This window comes from Arvicanthis niloticus, chromosome 29 (assembly GCF_011762505.2).
Source record: "Arvicanthis niloticus isolate mArvNil1 chromosome 29, mArvNil1.pat.X, whole genome shotgun sequence".
Taxonomy (NCBI): domain Eukaryota; kingdom Metazoa; phylum Chordata; class Mammalia; order Rodentia; family Muridae; genus Arvicanthis; species Arvicanthis niloticus.
Genome location: NC_133437.1, coordinates 7,237,371 through 7,256,818, shown reverse-complemented (window position 1 = coordinate 7,256,818; position 19,448 = coordinate 7,237,371). Strand labels below are relative to the sequence as shown.

At 39.7% G+C, this 19,448-nt stretch overlaps 1 protein-coding gene across 1 annotated transcript in view; it reads left to right on the top strand.

Moving 5' to 3' along the window:
- Adgrv1 (adhesion G protein-coupled receptor V1) overlaps positions 1-19,448 on the top strand; it is a 514,991-nt gene that overhangs the window by 217,575 nt on the left and 277,968 nt on the right. Inside the window, exons 78-82 of the mRNA XM_076927075.1 lie at positions 5,609-6,016; positions 11,299-11,483; positions 15,078-15,327; positions 15,880-16,019; positions 18,917-19,077. Coding sequence (XP_076783190.1) covers positions 5,609-6,016; positions 11,299-11,483; positions 15,078-15,327; positions 15,880-16,019; positions 18,917-19,077 — 1,144 coding nt within the window. The remainder of the gene's footprint in view (positions 1-5,608; positions 6,017-11,298; positions 11,484-15,077; positions 15,328-15,879; positions 16,020-18,916; positions 19,078-19,448) is intronic.

The window sequence follows — 19,448 nt, the reverse complement described above, 5'->3', positions numbered from 1 at the left end:
TACTCAATGTTATCCATGTCAGCCAGGGTGCTGGGGGCGGGGTTGGAAAGGGAGAGAGAGAGGGGGAGGAAAGGGGAGAGAGAAAGAAAGAGAGAGAATATAGATTTGTATCCTTTCCAGGAACCTTGGTCTCTGCACGCTGGTGGAGAGTTAGGCCTCTGCCCACTGTCTAAGGTGTTCAGCGTTGGTGCAGTGCTAGTGGAGAGCATTGGGTGGCATTGGCACAGTGTTAGTGGAGAACACTGGGTAGTAACGAAGAGGCTCTCAGAGGAGACATCTGTAGAGGTGAGGTTATTGACATGATCTCACTCCACCTAATGATAAAGAAGGCTCTCCTTCCCTCTACTTTAGAACCTAGTTAGAAAAACTGAACTTTCCCTGTCAGGAGTAACATTGCCCTTTTTTGGTCACAGCAGGGTCAAAATAAGCCAGTAAACAAACAAACAATAACCCGAGTCTTATGAGGTAAGATACCTGTCCATGTAGCAGTCAACAATGATCTGTCTCATCAAGTATGGAATGATCTAAGATGGAATGGGAAACAATAATAAGCAGATGTCAGCAATAAGATGAGCTACATATGAGAAATAGTAAAATTTTAACACAGCAGCACAACACGCTTTAATCAGCAGTTAAAAAAGTGAAGGAAAGAAATTGTCTTAACTCTTAGGCAGTAAGAGGACATAAAGAATAGCAAACAGGGTTTTTACGTGTAGACACACACTAACTAAAATAGCCTAGACAACGGCAGGAACAGAACAAAGAGAAAGGAAACAACTATCTTGCAGATAGTATGATTGTTCCCTGAACCACGTCAGCAGAGAGATTGAGAAAACTAACAAAGCATGGCTAGGGACCTACATGGCGGCAACAACAAAAGTTAACATTATGACTCTGGAGTCCTGAAAGAAATAAGAAAGAGATAGGAATTGAAGGAAAAGTATTTGGAAGAATAGTGATTGATTTTTTTTCAATTTCACAAAGCTTATTAGAATATTTAGTTCAAGAAACTAAAAGAATCCACAGGCAAAATAAATAAGAAAAAGAAAACCCTTTATTAAGGTGTTGTAATTATTGATTGTCTTCTTGTTGTGACAGAATACCAGACAAAAGCAATGCCATGATGGAAAAGTTTGTGTTGGTTCACACTTTAAGGATGTGATCCATCATGTCAGTGAAGCAAACAAGTCTGAGGCAGTGGTCAGGAAGCAGAGAGAGAGATGAGCCAGATGCGCACCCAGCTTTCCACTTTCATTCAGTCCAGGACTCCAGATCCTAGATTGTCAGTGTGTACACTTATAGTGGGTTAACCTCAGTTAACTTAATTCAAATGATCCCTCACAGGCCGACTCAGAGGTCTGTTGAGGTCCTGCTTGTTTCTGAGCAGCCGCCATGCTCCCGACTAGATTCGGCCAGAGGTCAAGAGCAGTGCAGTGCTCCCACCACTGCTTGGCTCAGACTGAGGCTGCAGCCAGCCAGAAGCACCGGCCCTGGTGGCTGGCTCTGCCAGTCCACCATGCTGTCCACAGTGCTTGGCTGAGCCCAGACCATCCCGCTATGACCGCGGTACCTGGTAGAAATGAGCCTCTTAATGCTTAAAGATAATCCAACATTTATATATTTGGAGATGCTCAATTAACAAGATGCCCACACAATTAGAATTGTTACCCAATACCTAACCTTAAATATAAATTGTTATCTAGGACTGCTCTTGATCCATCCATTCTCCATGGCTGCTACCACTCGCCTCTCTCTTGATAGCTTCTCCTCTTCCTTTCCTTCTCTCTCTTCACTCTTCCAAAATTAAATCCTCCCCAGTTACTGAGCTTATTACAAATAATATAACAGTAGCAAAAAATTATCCTGCTACAAGGTTCCTGTCTCTTCCATGGTTCTAGATCCTGTGAGGTTGATGATACTAACCGTAACAGTACACAATGAAAGAGAAATTATGACATTCCCAGAAGAACAGTAAACCTTCCTTACCAATATGCTCACAGTGAAAGAACACCTTGAAAGAAAGTTCTGTAAATTCGAATTCAATGATGAGAAGAATGGGCTTTATGATCATGGAAGAAAGAATACAGTAAGCAAAACCGGAGTGGTGCATCTCAACATTGCACTAGAGCACATGTGTATGTAAGATGTTCAGTGTGCCACAGGGAGTTTATCTGAACCTTCAGAATGGCTGACATAAAATCGCTGACAATACCTAATACTGGCAAGAACTCAGAGACTAGCCAATTTGTTTATTGCTGGTGGTAATGTAAAATGATATAACCATCTGGAAGATATTTTGTTAGTTTCTTAAATAACTGTACATGAATTATACAGGTCCATGCAATAGCTGTCTTGGCCAGTTATTCGAATGCAAACTTATTATTCACACAGAAATCTCTACATGAATGTCTATTGTAGCTTATTATAATAAAACTGCACATCAGTTGGCAAAAAGCTGGATGAGCCGTGGACTCCTACTAAGTGTGGCAAGGAACAGGTCATCAAGATACATACCAGGCAGTGTAGTTTTCTAATGATCATGTTAAATTTTAAAAAAAAGTCTCCAAAGTTATAGGGTGAAAGATTCCATTCACATATGAAAAATCACAACATCATAGAAATGCAGACACACATTAAATCAAAAAGGTCAGTTTAAAACCAGAAACCATGACAGAAGGGTCAAGGACACCAAGAGAATATGGCCCACAGAATCAACTTAAGCGAGGCTCATAGAGGCTTACAGAAACCCAAGAGGCAATCACAGCACCTGCATGAGTCTGAGCTCGGTCCTAGGCACACGTGCTGTCTTAGTTAGGGTTTTACTGCTGTGAATAGCCACCATGACCAAAGCAATTCTTATAAGGACAACATTTAATTGGGGCTGGCTTATGGGTTCAGAGGTTCAGTCTATTATCAAGGTGGAATCATGGCACATTCCAGGCAGACATGGGCTGGAGGAGCTGAGAGTTCCACCTCTTCTTCTAAAGGCAGCTAGGAGAAGACTGGCTTCCAAGGAGCTAGGATGAGGGTCTGAAAGCCCACGGTCACAGTGAAACTTTTTCCAACAAGGCCACACCTCCTAATAGTGCCACTCCCTGGGTCAACCATATATTTAAACCATCACATGTGCTGTGGTCATTTAGCTTGGGGTTTTTGTGGAACCCCTAACTGTGGAAGTAGGGCTATCTTAACTCTCTTTCGCCTGGTCTTGGGACCCTCTTCTTTCCTACTGGCTTGCCTCACACAGCTGTGATATGAAGGTTTGTGCCCAGTCTTATTGCACTTTGTTCTGATGTATTCAGGTGATATACCAGGGAGGCCTGCTCTTTTCTGATGTGAAATGGAGGCCTGGTGGATCTGAGAAGAGAGGGAGTGTGTGGGGGAACTGGGAAGAGTGGAGGGTGAATGGGCTGGGGTGGGAGCTGAGAGCAGTGGAGGGAGGGAAGGCTGTCATCAGGATATATTGTATAAGAGAACAATAGTATAAAAAAATAGAAAACAAACAAGCAAATCACAAATCATGGTTTCACTTCTCAGACAGTTTTGTATTTTGTTCTTGCTTCCCTGCCCCTGAGTTACTTGCTTAGAACATAAGAATATACAATAGTGTTTTCCATGTACACAATTAACACAGCTTTAGTGCAACTCCTTCCATCCATCTGTATTATGCTGTCGTTAAGAAAGAATTTCTGGTCTTTGTTACTTGAACTGATGAAACTATCACTTACTCTATTATACTTCATTGAATGACCATGTTTAGATATTGTCACTTGAAGCTGTCATATGTCATAACTCAGAGCAAACACTGAAAGAGAGTCACACTCCTTTGTGTGTCTGTTCTAAGTCGGTATTTTCAGTAGAGCGTCTAGGAGGCATGGCAGACTGTGTGTGTCCTAAGTAACACTTTCCTGGTTTCCCACCATCTACATAGTAACTCCTCCATCCAGGCCAGTGTAGATTTAAAAAACTAAATCCCAAAGGTTTGATTTTACCAAATGAAGACTCAGGAGTCAGATGCTATTGTGAAAGCCTGCTAGCTCAGAGGCAGAGAAAGCACCCAGCTGACCTTCCTACTCCAGGGACATCCAGAAGGAAGAAACTGTTTCTCCTTCTCCACGCTGTCTTAAATAGCCCTCAACTCAAAGTTGTTCTGTTCGCTTCTGTTTGCTCACCTCTTTCCTATTGGTTGACATTTTATGTAGCACTTTGATTAAAGCTGTGTGCCCGGCTGAACCACACCACAAATACTTGTTTACAATAAACCGAAAAGGATCAAAGGCCGAGCACAGTTAGAAACAGATTCCCGAGGTTCACAATGTCCAGGTTCACAGTGTGATCGCATATCTTGTAATAGTTCAGTAATTAGATACTGTCCTCAGTCCTCATGTTCCTCTCAGCCCTGCTGAATATATCAGAAGATCCTAGTAACTGCATTCACACTGTTCCGTTCTGAGCCTTTCTACCCCTGTATCCCTTGACTGAGCTGTCTCAGAGCCTTGTGTCTCTTCTTCCTGCCTCTGTGCTTTAGTCCAACTAGAAATTAGCATGCATATTCCACAGAGCATTCCTGGAATTCTTAATAAAATGGTCCACTCTCCTGTTTCTATTCTGTAGTTTCTAGTGACAGTTCAAATTATGGCCACACATGCCGGACCCCATCCACTCCTCATGTCAGGGTCTAACATTGCCCCTTCTATTTGCACCGACCTTTGAATTCTTTCCATCAGTTTGTACGGTTGTTCTCTCCATGGGGCCTTTTAAGTTGTTCTCATCACCTCGAATATTTCTCCTTGTATCTAGAATCTGTCTCCTGAGGTAAGCATGTGGACAGTCCTTTGATGAGGCCTCTGTTGAGATTCCATGTGTAGCCTGCTTTATAATTGCACCTTGTGTCTCTGTGTCTACTCTGTCTTCTTTCCCTTCACACAAGACCATGGAGCAACATAGTAGTAATACCATTTCATACTGTGTGTCCTCTGCCCGAAACTTGGGATCTGGGAGTGTCGGTAGTGTGTCCATCCATTCTGCATTCCAGTCTCCATGCTGGACTGTACTAGGAAGTTAATCCTTAGTCACTACTAAAGTCACACTCTTTTGGCTTTTCCTTGGCTGCAGTATTCATCTTGCACTTTCGAAAACCTCTGCAACAACTATAACTTAAACAGTCAGATGCACACATTGCTTAGGGACCCAATCCACTGGCTCATTTCCATTCTGAAGGGAAAGACAATTCTTCCTCCCTGCCTTTTGCCTTCAGCTCTCCCTGCCCCTAAATTTACAGGTGAGATTAAAATGTAAATATTTCTTTTTTCAACCCCCCGTGTTTGGTTTCCCACCTCGTGCAATCTAAAACATAGCGTTTACTGTGTTCATAACACAACTGGAGTCTTATCTAGACAACAGTGTCTCTCCATGTCTAGTTCTTTGGTTCATTTCAGTGCAAGCAAGCCCCTTGCTCCCTAACCTCTGTGTAGCTTCTTGAAGGCAATTAAGAGAAGTATGAAGTCCATGTTTAGTGGCAGTGTACTTACTACCAAGTAATTTAATAATATTAGGATAACTTTATAGGCATTGTAGCCTTATTTTCATGCCTTTGTTCAATTTTCAGGAGCTGAGGAGCGCTGAAACAGTTGGTCGGGTCCTCGTGTCTCCAGCTGTTTCTGGGAAGGACTTTGTGAGGACAGAAGGCACACTGGTCTTCGAGCCTGGCCAGAGAAGTGTGGTGTTGGATGTTGTCTTAACACCAGAGACAGGCTCTTTAACTAAATTTCCTAAACGCTTTCAGATTGTGCTTTTTGATCCAAAAGGTGGTGCCAGAATTGATAAGGTGTATGGGACTGCCAACATCACCCTTGTCTCTGATGTGGATTCACAAGCTGTCTGGGGGCTTGAAGACCTGCTCCACCAGCCCCTCCATGAAGATGTTCTCAACAGAGTGCTCCACAGCCTCAGCCTGCGAGTAGCCTCGGAGAGCACAGATGAGCAGCTCAGCGCTGCGGTCCTCATAATGGAAAAGGTAGGTTATCCTTGGAGATGTAAGCGCACAGCTCAGAGAGAAGGGCACAAAGCCCAAACAAAACAGATACGTCATCCAGTTATAATGGCCATTACTATGAAATAAGAGCAAAATGTAATTTCCAACCATAAGAGTGAGATTCCTCACACCTGCCCTGTACTTTGTCTAGAGTGAGGCCCGTTTAACGTCATTGCTCTTACAACGGGAACTGTGGGTAAGTTGGTATGGCCAGAATCCAACAACAAATATTTGTTGAAAAGTAAGAACAAGGACAGGCCAAACAATTTTAGGCAGCCATTTGCATGGACTTGCCCTAGTGAAAAGATCTTTATAGCTTGTCTTAAGCTTTCTTATCAAGATGATGCCTTTTAAACATATTTATCCACAAGCATAAATTTCCGATTCCATCCTTATGAGCCCCCTTACACAGAGACCTTTAATTCCTGGAAATGTCTTCAGGGGGATATTTGAATATTATACCTATTCTACATGTTTCTGTAGGCACCAGGCACACGTGGTACACAGACACATGTGCAGACAAAGCACTGATACACATACTTCTGAAGGATAGAAAAGTATAAAGCATGTAAAGAAAAGGTTATGGCAATTCTTGGTCGAGCACAGAGAGGTGGCTGCCATTTTATGTAGAGGACACCCTAAAGAATAGAGTTCATGCAAAGGAATTGTAATATTTAAACTTCGAAAAATAAAACAGATGGAACAATAGTGAATTGGTCTTGACCAAAAAGAGAGAAACCATGTGCAAAGACTGCATTTTAGTGTATAAAGAAGAAAATTCCAAATATTTTAGAGGACAAATTGGTAGGAGGGAATTCTGCTTTTTTTTTTTTTTTTTTTTTTTTTTTTTTTTTGGTTTTTGGTTTTTCGAGACAGGGTTTCTCTGTATAGCCCTGGCTGTCCGAGAACTCACTCTGTAGACCAGGCTGGCCTCGAACTCAGATATCTGCCTGCCTCTGCCTCCCAAGTGCTGGGATTAAATGTGTGCGCCACCACTGACTGGCCTGCTGCTCTTTTTTTATCATTAAGTTATCTATTAAAACCATGTGTTATCATCAGTCAAAAGGCAACACTTTAAATGAGATATGACAGGGGGCTGGAAGTGTGACTCAACAGTTAAGAGTACTAGCTGCTCTTCCAAAGGACCAGGGTTCAACTCCTGACACCCGTATGGTGGTTCACAACTGGCTGTCACTCCAGTCCCAGGGGATTCGATGCCTTGTTCTGGTTTTGTGAGCACCAGGCACACACACATGGTACAAAGACATATATTCAGATACATCACTGATATACAGAAAAATAAATAAAAATATAGATATGGGAACACTTTGCAGCATTCTAGCCATAGAACCAGGAGGTGGAGGCAGGAGGCAGAGGCAGCTGAGAAGTAATTTAAGGCTCATCTGGACTACATACATAGTGAGACTGTGTCTAACCAAACCTCAGTCAATACTTACACCAAGTATTGGTGGCTCATGCTTATATCAACACTTATTTCAATAAAATTGTCAAATATCATAGGTCAGTATTTTGTTTTGAATATTGGTGAACCTTATTAAATAAGCAAATTACCTTTGGCTGGATAAAAGTTTGGGCAACTCTGAGATTCTTAAGTCAGAGCTCCTAAGAGTGTGCTCATATGAACATCTAGTGAGAATTGTGTTTTATAATAACAAATGGGAACATTTGTGTAAATGTATGTGTAATATGAAGGTTTATTTCAGCATTATTTTAAAAATTGGAAAAAGAACAGCCATCAAAGTGGGGCTAGTATACCTTAGAACATTCAGGAGTCACACACTGGGTCATTCAACGATAAATTGTGTGTACAGAAGTGTTTTCACAATATTAAAAAGAAACTGTATACCTTCTATTAACCACCATTTTTACTGTGCCTTTTCTATGTTTGGATACACAAATTATATATATATATAATTATATATATATAAAATTATATATATATATAATAAATATATATATATTTGCATGCAATATTCAGTACAGTAACATTCCCTGCAGATTTTCAGACTGGGAGTGACAGTCAGTGTTACATAGCCTGTGTACACAGTGGATGAACCATGGAGATTTGTGGAAGCATTGACTAAATTTTATCCATGTGCTGGATAAAATGTTGTATGACCGTATGTTCTAAGTGAATATGTTTGACATCTGCCAGTTTCATTTCTCTCTGGTTCTAAGTACTTGGATGATATATCTGTCCAACATGAATGCTCCTTTCAATGAATCCTAGATGGAAATTTATACATTGGAAGTAGCATCCTGGTTGTTTTTTTTTTTGTTTGAACTGGACACTGTTGTACTAAAAAGAATAACAAGAGACACCATAAAGATTTCCTAGATAAAGCCCATCTGTGGGTTCAGACAATCTTTGGTATAACAATATTTCTGACTCCTGACTTTCCCAGGTGTGGAACAACCCCAATTATTGCCAGTGCTATCAGTTGCCTTAATAACAATATCAGAGTTCAAGCCCCGTGGGATTTGATATTCTATTTTTTTTTATTTTATCAGGTTCATCTTTCTGGTTATTATAGCTTGTTAGAACTAGAGTCAGGAGTTCCGGTGTTGTATTCTGAAGCATCCATAAAAGCACAGGAAGAGCATGTCCTCTGGAGTCTAATAGACTACTCCCTCATACATATCCAAAACGGTTCTTCATTTTAATTTCTCTCTTGACAGCTTCTTAAGATTGTCCCATGTGAAGTTCCTGCCTTTACTGATTTGTAAATGAATTTTAATAGTTTTGGGATTTTTTGTTATTTTCATAAAATGACCTTGTAGAGCCAAAGTGTTTGTTTTATCATGTGCTTCTTATCAGTGTATGATTTGCAGTGCAGTCGTTTCTAATGTGGTTTCATTTAGGAGCACAGTAGGCTCCATTTGCAGGCCACTTAGTGTTTTTACAGACTGGCTAGTGAAGTAACTCAGGTTGTGTTGTTACAGTCTGACAAGTAGCAGGGGACACTGCAAGCTAGTGCAGATGGCTGGCCAGCACATCCTGAGCTTGGCCAATAACCAAGACTTGTGCCCTGTGGCAAGTTGATTGTTCTTATTCTGCCTCAGTTTCATTAACTGGAAATAAAGTTGACAATAAGATCTGCCTATGACTCGAGGTTTGAGAAGTTCTGTAAATTATTAAGAGCAACAGTGTACCTGTACTAACCCAGTGTTAAAAGAACGGGTTGGGTTGTTGTTGTTATTTTACTTACGTGAACTTTTTGTTTCCCTTGAGGATAAATACAAGCTTGAACAGCTGTCTAATTCTTGGCAACAAACCTTAATTCTTAAAATGTACACCTGCTGTTCTGACATTTTCTTTCAGAAACGTTTAATGTCAAGATGGACTTTTGCTTCTCCTTTCCTAGTTGCTTCTCATTTATCTCACACTGTAATGTCATAGCTCCGGGAGTAATCTTTATGTTGTCTGCTTTAAAATCTTTCTCAGATATAAAACAGTTTCTGCACCTGTAAGTTTAATAACTGGTGCTGCTGACTAAAGATCGGTTATCTTCTCTCCCACCTGCTTTTCTTATATGTCTTAGGGATTCATCCTAAGGTCATCTCATTTGTTAATCACCTATCTGAGCTCTGAGGGAGCCTCTTGAGCTTGTCTTTTGTGTGTCTTATTGGGTCTCCTTGCTTCTGTGCCCAACAGGCCATGTACTATTCATTTGTAATGGTACTATCAAATTTGTATTGTTATTTCAATCAGATTTTCCATGTAGACTATTCACTTATCTTTGAAATGGATAGTCTCATAAATCCAGATCTCGAGTTTGGATGTTAGTTTAAAAATGTGAAATTACCAAGCTGCAAAAAGCTGGGCGGTGGTGGCGCACGCCTTTAATCCCAGCACTTGGGAGGCAGAGGCAGGTGGATTTCTGAGTTCAAGGCCAGCCTGGTCTACAGAGTGAGTTCCAGGACAGCCAGGGCTACACAGAGAAACCCTGTCTCGAAAAACAAAAAACAAACAAACAAAAAAAGCTGCAAAAAACAAAACATAGGGATAACATGAGTATACCTTCATTAAGTTTTTTTGCTAAGAAAAAAGGCAATCGTTTCAAGGATATCATGACTTGATTACTATAATAAATCACAGAGAATGATAGAGGGTATGGGGGTGGCAAGAGGCACAATGGATGAACTATAAACCGGTGAATTTGAAATCTGGGATTTCCCAGATACATTAGAATGTGAAAGAACAATCAGATTGTCCTTGTTCTTCCAATAGCAACTCAGTCCTTCAAGGTAGGAAATCACATTTGAAAAGGCGCTATGCCAGGATGCCTTGAATGGTCTTAATTGAAGAAAATTTTCTCATTTGGTGTGCTTTTGTACTTTAATGTTATATGGTGGTCACCATTTGCTCATCGAAACACAGATAATTAAAAGCAATCTTATCTCTGTTATGATATATTTTTGAGATAATTATTTCCTTGTCCATTCATGAAAGAAATAATGAATTCTTGGAGTAGTTTTAAAACTGTGATTTATTTTAATTCATGATGTTAACTATTGCAGCTAATTTAAAAGATATGTGCCACTAGTTAGGACTTTAAGTAATATTTAAATAGAAAGTATTTTAATGATTACTTCTTCTCTTTGTCAATGATCATCCATGCCTCTAAGATGGAAATGGGTATATTTAAAATATAATTTCGATACCATTTCCTCTTCAATTCTTCCTATTTTCATCTTTGTCAGATGTAGAGAAATTTTAATCCAGCAACATGGGTGCTGTGGCAGCAGATCATATCCAAAGACCTTCTTGGTCTGTGTATCCTGCGGGATGCAGACAGGCCACACACCTTTAATCCCTCTAGCTGGACTGTACATGTGCTCTTAGTGCACACCTTTAATCCCAAACAACAAGGTAAAGTTAGTTTGTAGAAGGGAGCAGCCATTTTTGAAGGTGACAGCCAATCGAGGCGCAGACAAAGTGATAAATCAGAGAAAGATTTGACAGGAAAGATTTCATTCCTCTGGTGAAAAGTCAGCTTGGAGAGGACTTTGGGTCAGAACATCTGAGTTGAACCAGCCAGCCAGTTTAGAAAGAACTAGAAAGGATGAGCTTAGTCAGCCGTAAGCCTCTGAGATGACAATTATGTTTGGCAGATAAAAGATACATTTATAGTCACTGTCAATGATTATTAATGAAAAAACCATACATAATGTATATATTACATATAACCTGAGAAGTAATCTGTTGGATACTTAATTTAATTCTTAGATTTCTTTTCCAGATAACGATGGAAGGAAAAAATCAAGCTTTCAGTGTCAAAAGCCGAACTCTTCTGTATGAACTCTTTTGTGCTCTAATCAACCCAAAGCGCAAAGACACTAGAGGGTTCAGCCACTTTGCACAGGTGGTTGAGCGTTTTGCCTTTTCTCTGCTGACTGATGTTACCTGTGGGTCACCTGGTGAAAAGTAAGTATTTTGTAAAGTTAGCAGCCTCATGGCTTGCAAGCAACGTGGGATGCAAGTTGACATTGAGATGATACAGGGAGCATATGATTAGTACTTTGCATCTGTCAGCCAATAAACATAATTATTAGAAGAAAATGGCAGCCCCGGGCAAGAAAAACAATGAATGTGTCGCATCAACACTACAGTGCTCTTGTTTAAAAGCATCTTTAAGAGTGAAATATCATCTTGTCTGCCCCTGCTTTTATTTTGTATTTTATTTATTTTATTTTATTATGTGTGGAAAGCACATTCTGAGGAGAAAGGACACTGATTCCCAGTCTTGTGCTGCGACTTATGCTGCCCTAAGTATCAGATGTTTCTCCCACTGGGAGGCAGTTCTCACAAAGGGTTCTTTTGTGTGGCTGGAGCTCTATAGCAGGAAGCTTAGCAAGAGAAACAAAATAGTATGTGGCTCATGGTCATTATTAACTACATAACTAATTATGTAGCCATGTATTAATATTTTTGTGCACAGTGATATAAAAATTACATTCATAATCTAAATGGGGTTATTCTAGTCTTAAGACCTCAAAATGTTTTATTTGTATTTGACAGCCTAAAATCCACTGACATTAGAATATGTGCCGAAGTTAAAATTCAACTTGATTTTCATGTCGCTGATATACACTACCTGAAAACAATAAATGCCATTTTATTATGATTTAATAATTACTAGTTTAAGAATATTTGCATACATGCTATCAACTTTTTTTACTTATTTTCAATAAAAATCATTATCAGTATTTAGTAAGTCTCAATAAGCTCAAGTCATTTCAATAATGAATTCTGTCAAACTAACAAAGACATCAGTTGATTACATAAACCTGTGAATATTAGCTCTTTGGTTGCAGACACCTGAAATTTCAAAACAGTGAATTGCATGTAAAAGACAAGGTGTAAAACTCAGAGAACATCAATGATATTAATTATATCCTTGCTAAATCCAGACTGTATTAAATGTAGATGACTATTTCATAGTTAGAAACAGAATGATACTCAAAAGTGTATCAGGCTCATGTATAAAAGTTGGTGTATAGTGTATGTATATTTTATGAATCCTTGCTTTAGGTAAGCTATTGAAAGCTATAGTTGGGGCTTTTATTATTCACCTTGACAAAGTTTAAATGAGTAGTTCACGGTGGGTCTCACGCTCAGCCATAAGCCTGCTTGATTTCACAGTCCCTACTGGCTACCAGGCTGTGTGGTCACAAAAGTGCAATAAAAACAAACTTAGAGCTCAAAATTTTATTACAGATCCCATGCCAGCATGCAGGGATGTTAGAAACCATCCCACATCTCCATGTACTGCACTCCTTTAAAACCTACTAGGGACTGATACTTTCCTAATGGGAAAATCGTCCAAGAATCAGAAAAACCTCCCACGAGCCTCTTTCAGGACATCTTTTCTCTAGTCCTTACCATAGTTCCTGAATGTCCACCTGAGATAATGATGGGCATTTCAAACTTAGTGCCACTTACATGTGTCTAACCCTGACTATAAAAACTAATGACATGGAATAGTTGTTTGCATTGAGACCACAGAATGTACTTGGAATATAATGTGTGTGTGAATTTTGATATACTTTCAATATGAATTATATATATCTATCTATATCTATCTATCTATCTATCTATCTATCTATCTATCTATCTATCTATCTATCTATGTACTGAAGAACAGAAGAAAGTAAGGAAAGGGAGAAACTTCAGAGGATAGTAGCTAAGAGAATATGACGGGTGAAATTAGGAGGAACATAGAAGTGTGGCACATTCAAGGTAGAAACCTGTAATAGTTATACATTGTGTGTAGGATAGAAATGGCAAGTCACATTTGTATTGTATGTTAAAGGCTAACGTGCTAAGCATTTTGCTTGAATTCTTAACCCATCACCTTGGCATCAAGTGCATCTGCTGAGATGGGAGAATTTGGGAACTGAGCAAGAGTATTATTGATGGAAACCGACTAGGAACAATGCCAATCAGCAGTAGCTTGTAGACAGATTTTCTTGTGCCTAGCAATGGGTTCTATGCCTGGGCTACAGTGTTTGACAGGGAAGGAGAGATTAAGAAAAGGATTTTGACAAGGTTGTAGAGGTATATGGGTCCCATACAAATGGAGGTGTTTACACAGGAGGCTTGACACAGAGACATAGCATCCTGGATAAATGGGTAGGTTCAAGATAGAATATAAAGCTTGTGACCACTGTATTTATTTATTTTTTGTTTGTTTGTTCATTTTCATTGTAGTGTAAAGTTATTTTAAATTTCTTTTCATAAAATATATTTTGATCATATTCTTTCCTGTCTCCCCAGGTTTTTCCAGATCTTTCCCACCCCTTACCCCTCCAACTTCATGTTCTTTCTCTCTCTCGAAAAGACCTACCCTCCCAACCAAACAAAACCAAAGTTGGAAAAACCAAAAACATAACCACCAAAACCAAACAAACAAACCAGACACCATGGTGTCCATATCAACTACAGGTGACCTGGACAACTCCAGGCCTGCCCTGCAGTATGATACAGCAGACACTGAATGTTTGAAATGCTGTCCTGTGAGCCTTGGAAGAAACTTGATATATATTGAGAGGACACACAGCTTGAGGAAAAGGCTCCCTTTCACTCTTTCACATCTCACACCTTTCATGTAGCATTACCTTTTATGTTAAAACATAAACCTTTCTTATGCTGTAGGTCTTATCAAGGTATCATTTCGATCCACAATCCATCTACATCCTCTGTATCCATTGTGACTGATAGAACCTAACATTGGACAGATACAGCTCACAGTATTCACATGGTCTCTACCGTTTTTTGAAGGCCGGTTTCATATTTATTTTATTTTGGTATCTGTTCACTAATGCAAAGATGATGAATCCAGGATATTTGAGGGGCAATAGTTACAGATTCACATTCCGTGAATCACAAGTATTCTGTGTAAAGATTTTGCATATCACCTGTACTTTTAACCAAGACCACATGCATTCAACTCACATTGAAATTAGAAAACAACTTAACTGAGCATAGAATATTATGATCCCTAAGAGCTGTGAAAAAATAGAAATCAGAAGCATCAGGACCATTCTTCGGGGCTGTTTTCTTACCAGCTGGATGGCTATATTAGAAGGTTCTGATGTGCTAGCAGGCATGCGGTGAGCTGGGATGAAAACCCAGCTGTGGGATGTTCGTCCTTAATGATTCCAAATGAAACGAAAGGCTCTCCTCTGATAGGAGTACCCTCTCTTCAGACTAATCTACCACAGCCTGAGACTGACACAGAAAAGTACATTTCAAGCCCAGATTGTATTGTGATAACCGTGTAACAGCTTCCAGATACTCCTGGTTTATGTTACAAAAAAATACCAGGCAAAAGGATGTGGAGAGATGTAAGAATCACATGCAAACCAAAAGCAGATGGCTTTTTAGTAGTGGGATTAGTCTTGTCATTGTTCTACATGAAGAGAAAAAAATTCTCAGTTTAAACATTACAGCAAATACAACCTGATATATTGATTCAAATACCTGCCAGCTCAACAGAGACTTGTTTTGCTCTTGTAGAAGTAAAACCATCCTTGACAGTTGCCCATATTTGTCAATTCTGGCTCTTCACTGGAATCCTCGGCAAATCAACGGACACAAGTTTGAAGGGAAGGAAGGTGATTACATTCAAATTCCAGAGAGGTTACTGGATGTTCCTGAGGCAGAAATGTCGGATGGGAAAAGTGCATGCACATTAGTCCAGTTTGTGGAGTATAGCAGCCGGCAGTGGTTCATAGCAGAAGACAACCTTCCTGCCCTAAAAGACAAGGTAATCTCTCGTTTTTTTTAAAAAAAAAAAATCAAGTGATATTTTATCTTATTTCCCGTTAGCAGATAAACTTTGAACACGTTTGATTAGACTTTTTTTTTTTTTCTTTTTGGTCAGGTACATAAGAATTATTCTCTCTTCATAGCCATTTGTAGAATTTTTGGCTTCAAATGTAGGTGGAAATGTTAACTTTATGTTTTGTGTGTGTGTGTGTGTGTGTGTGTGTGTGTGTGTGTGTGTGTGTGTGTGAACAAAGTATAAAACTAGAGCTTTCCCTGCCATAATATCTTGGCACATAGCTATCTTTTAAGGAAGTCAGCCTGTGATACTTACAGTGGGTGTTGTCAGCTAAAATCTAAAATGTGGAGTTAGAGCTGAGCTGTGACAGGGAAAAGCCAGTCAGGGTCTGGAAGTGAGCCAGTTAGTGGGACTGAAGAGAACACTGTAGGCATTAGGTACCAAAGGAATGGTGTCCAGTTCCAACTGGCAGACTCAGTTATAATGCTAATTGGAAAACTATCCTTAAATTCCTTGTTTCTTCTGACATTATAGGTATTGTCTTTGATCGTGAAAGGTCAGAGTGCACAACCCCTGCCTAACAACAGTGAAGTTCTCTACAAGATTTATTCAGCTGAGTCTAGAATTGTTCCTCATACATCTCTGTGTCTCCTCTGGAATCAGGCTGCTGCCAGGTATTGCTAATAAATCTTACGTTCAGTGTTTGCTGCTTCCCTACCTGGAAGCATTGCACCTGCTTGTACGACACATAGACTGTAGCCTCAAGGAAGACTTCAGACTGGAGGACAATGTCTACTGTAAATCAGTAACAAAAATAGTCTAGCATCATTCCAGTGGGGACTCTGTGGGTAGTACAGCTCTGTGTGCAGTATGGTATTCTTTCTTCATTACAGATATTCTCAAGGGCTATGTTAGAAGTACTGCTCAGGTTAGATAACTTTTCTGAACTTACATGTTAATTTGTAAGACATGAAAAAAAAAATTCCTTTCTACACCCCTGTCATCTGTGGTTTAGTGTCTGAGCCTCGTGTTTAGAGGGATCAACAGGGTTTAAGAATTCTTGTTCACAGCCGACTTAATGAACATTTGGGGAGTAAGTTCAGATAATAACATAAACAAGAGGTTGAATGTTTCTTTGAGTCTCTTTGGCCTCTGGAGTTGGGTTCCTAATGAACTTACTATCACTCAAACTTTGGTCAGTGCTGTGTGGTCCGGTTGTGTTGGGAGACGGGTCAACTGTCTACATCAGCCATAAGATTTTGTTTACTACTGAAATTTAGTCTGACAGGAAAACCAAACAGTCCATTTGGGTTAGTTTCTCTTTCTCTGCAACAAAACATTTTGAATGGAAATTCTTAATGCCTAATGCTGGATTTTAAACCCGATACAGAAAGGTCTCTGTGTACGATGGTTAAACTTAAAATTTATACTTGAAGCTTATGCAAAAGTGATTCACTTTATTGGAACTGCTCACATTTGAACTCTGATGGTTCCCACGTTGGTGATATGGTATATGATGCTGAACAGTGGCAGTGAGTCGTGGCTCTTAGCAACACGATCATGAGGGTAAACAAGGAAATGTGTTGTATTGCTAAGTTGTGGTGTTCATTGGGCTACACGTATAATGAAGACATCTGCAACACATATTTTAAACAGTGTGTTTAACAGTCTACTCCATTGTAAGTCAAAGAATAGTAATAATAACTCATAAATAATTTCTCATCCCCATTATCTAATGCATAATGGAAGTTTCAAGATGAAATCTACATTTTGAATTGGGCAGTTTCACATCGTTAGTGAAACAGATGGCTATAAGCTATTGTAAACAGGCAGCTTCTGTGGAAATTTACCAGCCTGAGTAGTCATAAACCTTGTGAATAGGCAGCCTTGGTGGATAGTACCAACTTAGATAAGAACAAGTGAATCATAGGCAGAGTCATAGTGACCTGTCCCCTGAACCTTCACCCAGCTGATACCCTGTTCTGAAAGATATCTGTACTCCCCCTGAACACTTATGCTCCTGTGTCATCCCCTTCCCCACATCCTGCATTTTTGTGTTTATAACCTCTGTGTTAAAAAGTTAAAATTATGATCTGATAATTTAAAAAAATGAAAAAAAAACTCAAAAAAAGAAAAGAAAAGTAATGGGATTAAGATTATTGAAAAGAACATCTTCAAGAAGCGGCCACCGATTGACAATAAGATGAAAGTCCCTGAGAGAATTATTGGAAGTGCCTTATAAAATGTATTTATAATATGTGACTCAAAATGCAAATAAGAAAATATGTGGCTAGAATCATAGGAAAGAATATATGTTAGTTACTTTTACTATGATGAGATACCATGACTTTAATTTGGGACCTGCTTACAATTTCAGAGGGTTAGACTTAATTTCCATCATGGGAGGAAGCATGGCAGGGAGCCATGGCACTAGACCAGAAGATGGGAACTTATATCTTATCTGTAAGATGGGGGGGGAGAGAGAGAGAGAGAGAGAGAGAGAGAGAGAGAGAGAGAGAGAGAGAGAGAGAGAAAGAGAGAAAGAGAGAAAGAGAGAAAGACTGGAGACTGGGCTTGGCATGGCCTTTTAAAACCTTAAAGCCCACTTTAGTGACACACCTCCTCCAACAAGGCCACACCTCTTTCAATAAGACCACACCCATTAATCCTTCTCAAACAGTTCCACCAATTCCAGGCATCCAAACATATGAGTCTATGGGGTTTGCTCTACACATACTGGCTGGTTTTATGTTAATTTTACACAAACTCAAGACATCACAGAGTAAGAAGCCTCAATTGAGAAAATGTCTCCATAAGATCCAGCTGTAAGGCATTTTCTTAATTAGTAATCAACGGGGGAGGTAATTGTGGGTAATGCTACCCCTGCAATGGTGGTTCTATGTTCTATAAGAAAGCAGGCTGAGCAAGCCATGTAGAGCAAGTCAGCAAGGTGCACTCCTCCGGTTCCTGCTTCCAGGTTTCTGCCCTGCCTGAGTTCCAGTTCTTACTTTTTTTGGTGATGAAAAGCAGTGTGGAAGTGTAAGCCACATAAATCCTTTCCTCCTCTATTTGCTTTTTGGTCATGGTGTTTTGTTGTGGCAGTAGAAACCCTAAGACAGCTATGCTGTTTTATGGGGAATCACACAACACAAGCCATGGCTCTGATGGTTTGTTGTGATTCATAGAAGTCATGGCTGCACCAATCTGCCAGGATTCACACATGGCATGGCTATGCAGAGTAGTGGGAAATTTTGAATGACATAGACAAGGACATTTGCTTTAGGATGGGTAAGACCGCTGTACCGTTGCTGGGAGGGCTGGCTCTCTTGGTACAGCAAATGCCCTGGCAGGTGTGGTTGGTATGTTCACTGCTTATTAAGGTGTCTTGGTGGAATCTGTTAGGTCATGTCCTGGACAAGATGTTCTCTCCAGTGTTTCTTCTGGAAAATGAAGTCTGCTTAAGTCTTGAGCAAAGAACATTTAATTTCAGCTAGTTATTTTTCCTTTTAAAACAATCCTAACATCTTTGAAATATTATTGAAAGAACAGTGACTATTGTGTTTTGTTCTAGCTGGTTGTCTGACAGCCAGTTTTGCAAAGTGGTTGAAGATGCTTCGGACTATGTGGAATGTGCCTGTTCACACATGTCGGTGTATGCTGTCTACGCCCAGACCGACAACTCGTCATCATACAATGAAGCTTTTTTCTCTGCTGGGTTTATATGCATCTCAGGTCAGTCGCAGGGTTTCCAAGTCATGAATTTTAAATCTACGTGAGAATAAAACTTTCCCATAGTTCTTTTGCATATGTAAGATATTAAAGTACTACAATGCAACATTGTCCCGTTGTTTTCATCATTAACAACCAGCATTTTTGGAGGACTGCATCTGTTAACTCATGAACAGTATGAGATACAGTGTAAGCTAAAGGCTAGATAATAGGAAAGGGAACTGTTTATGGTGTATTGTGCTCTAGAACTCTGGCTTTACAGTTAGAACATTGGGAGGATATAAGTTAATACATATAAAGATTTTGTGTTTTCATTAAAAGTGATAGTCTTCTCCATCAGTTGATTGGCAGTCTACAACTCTAGAACTCTAAAC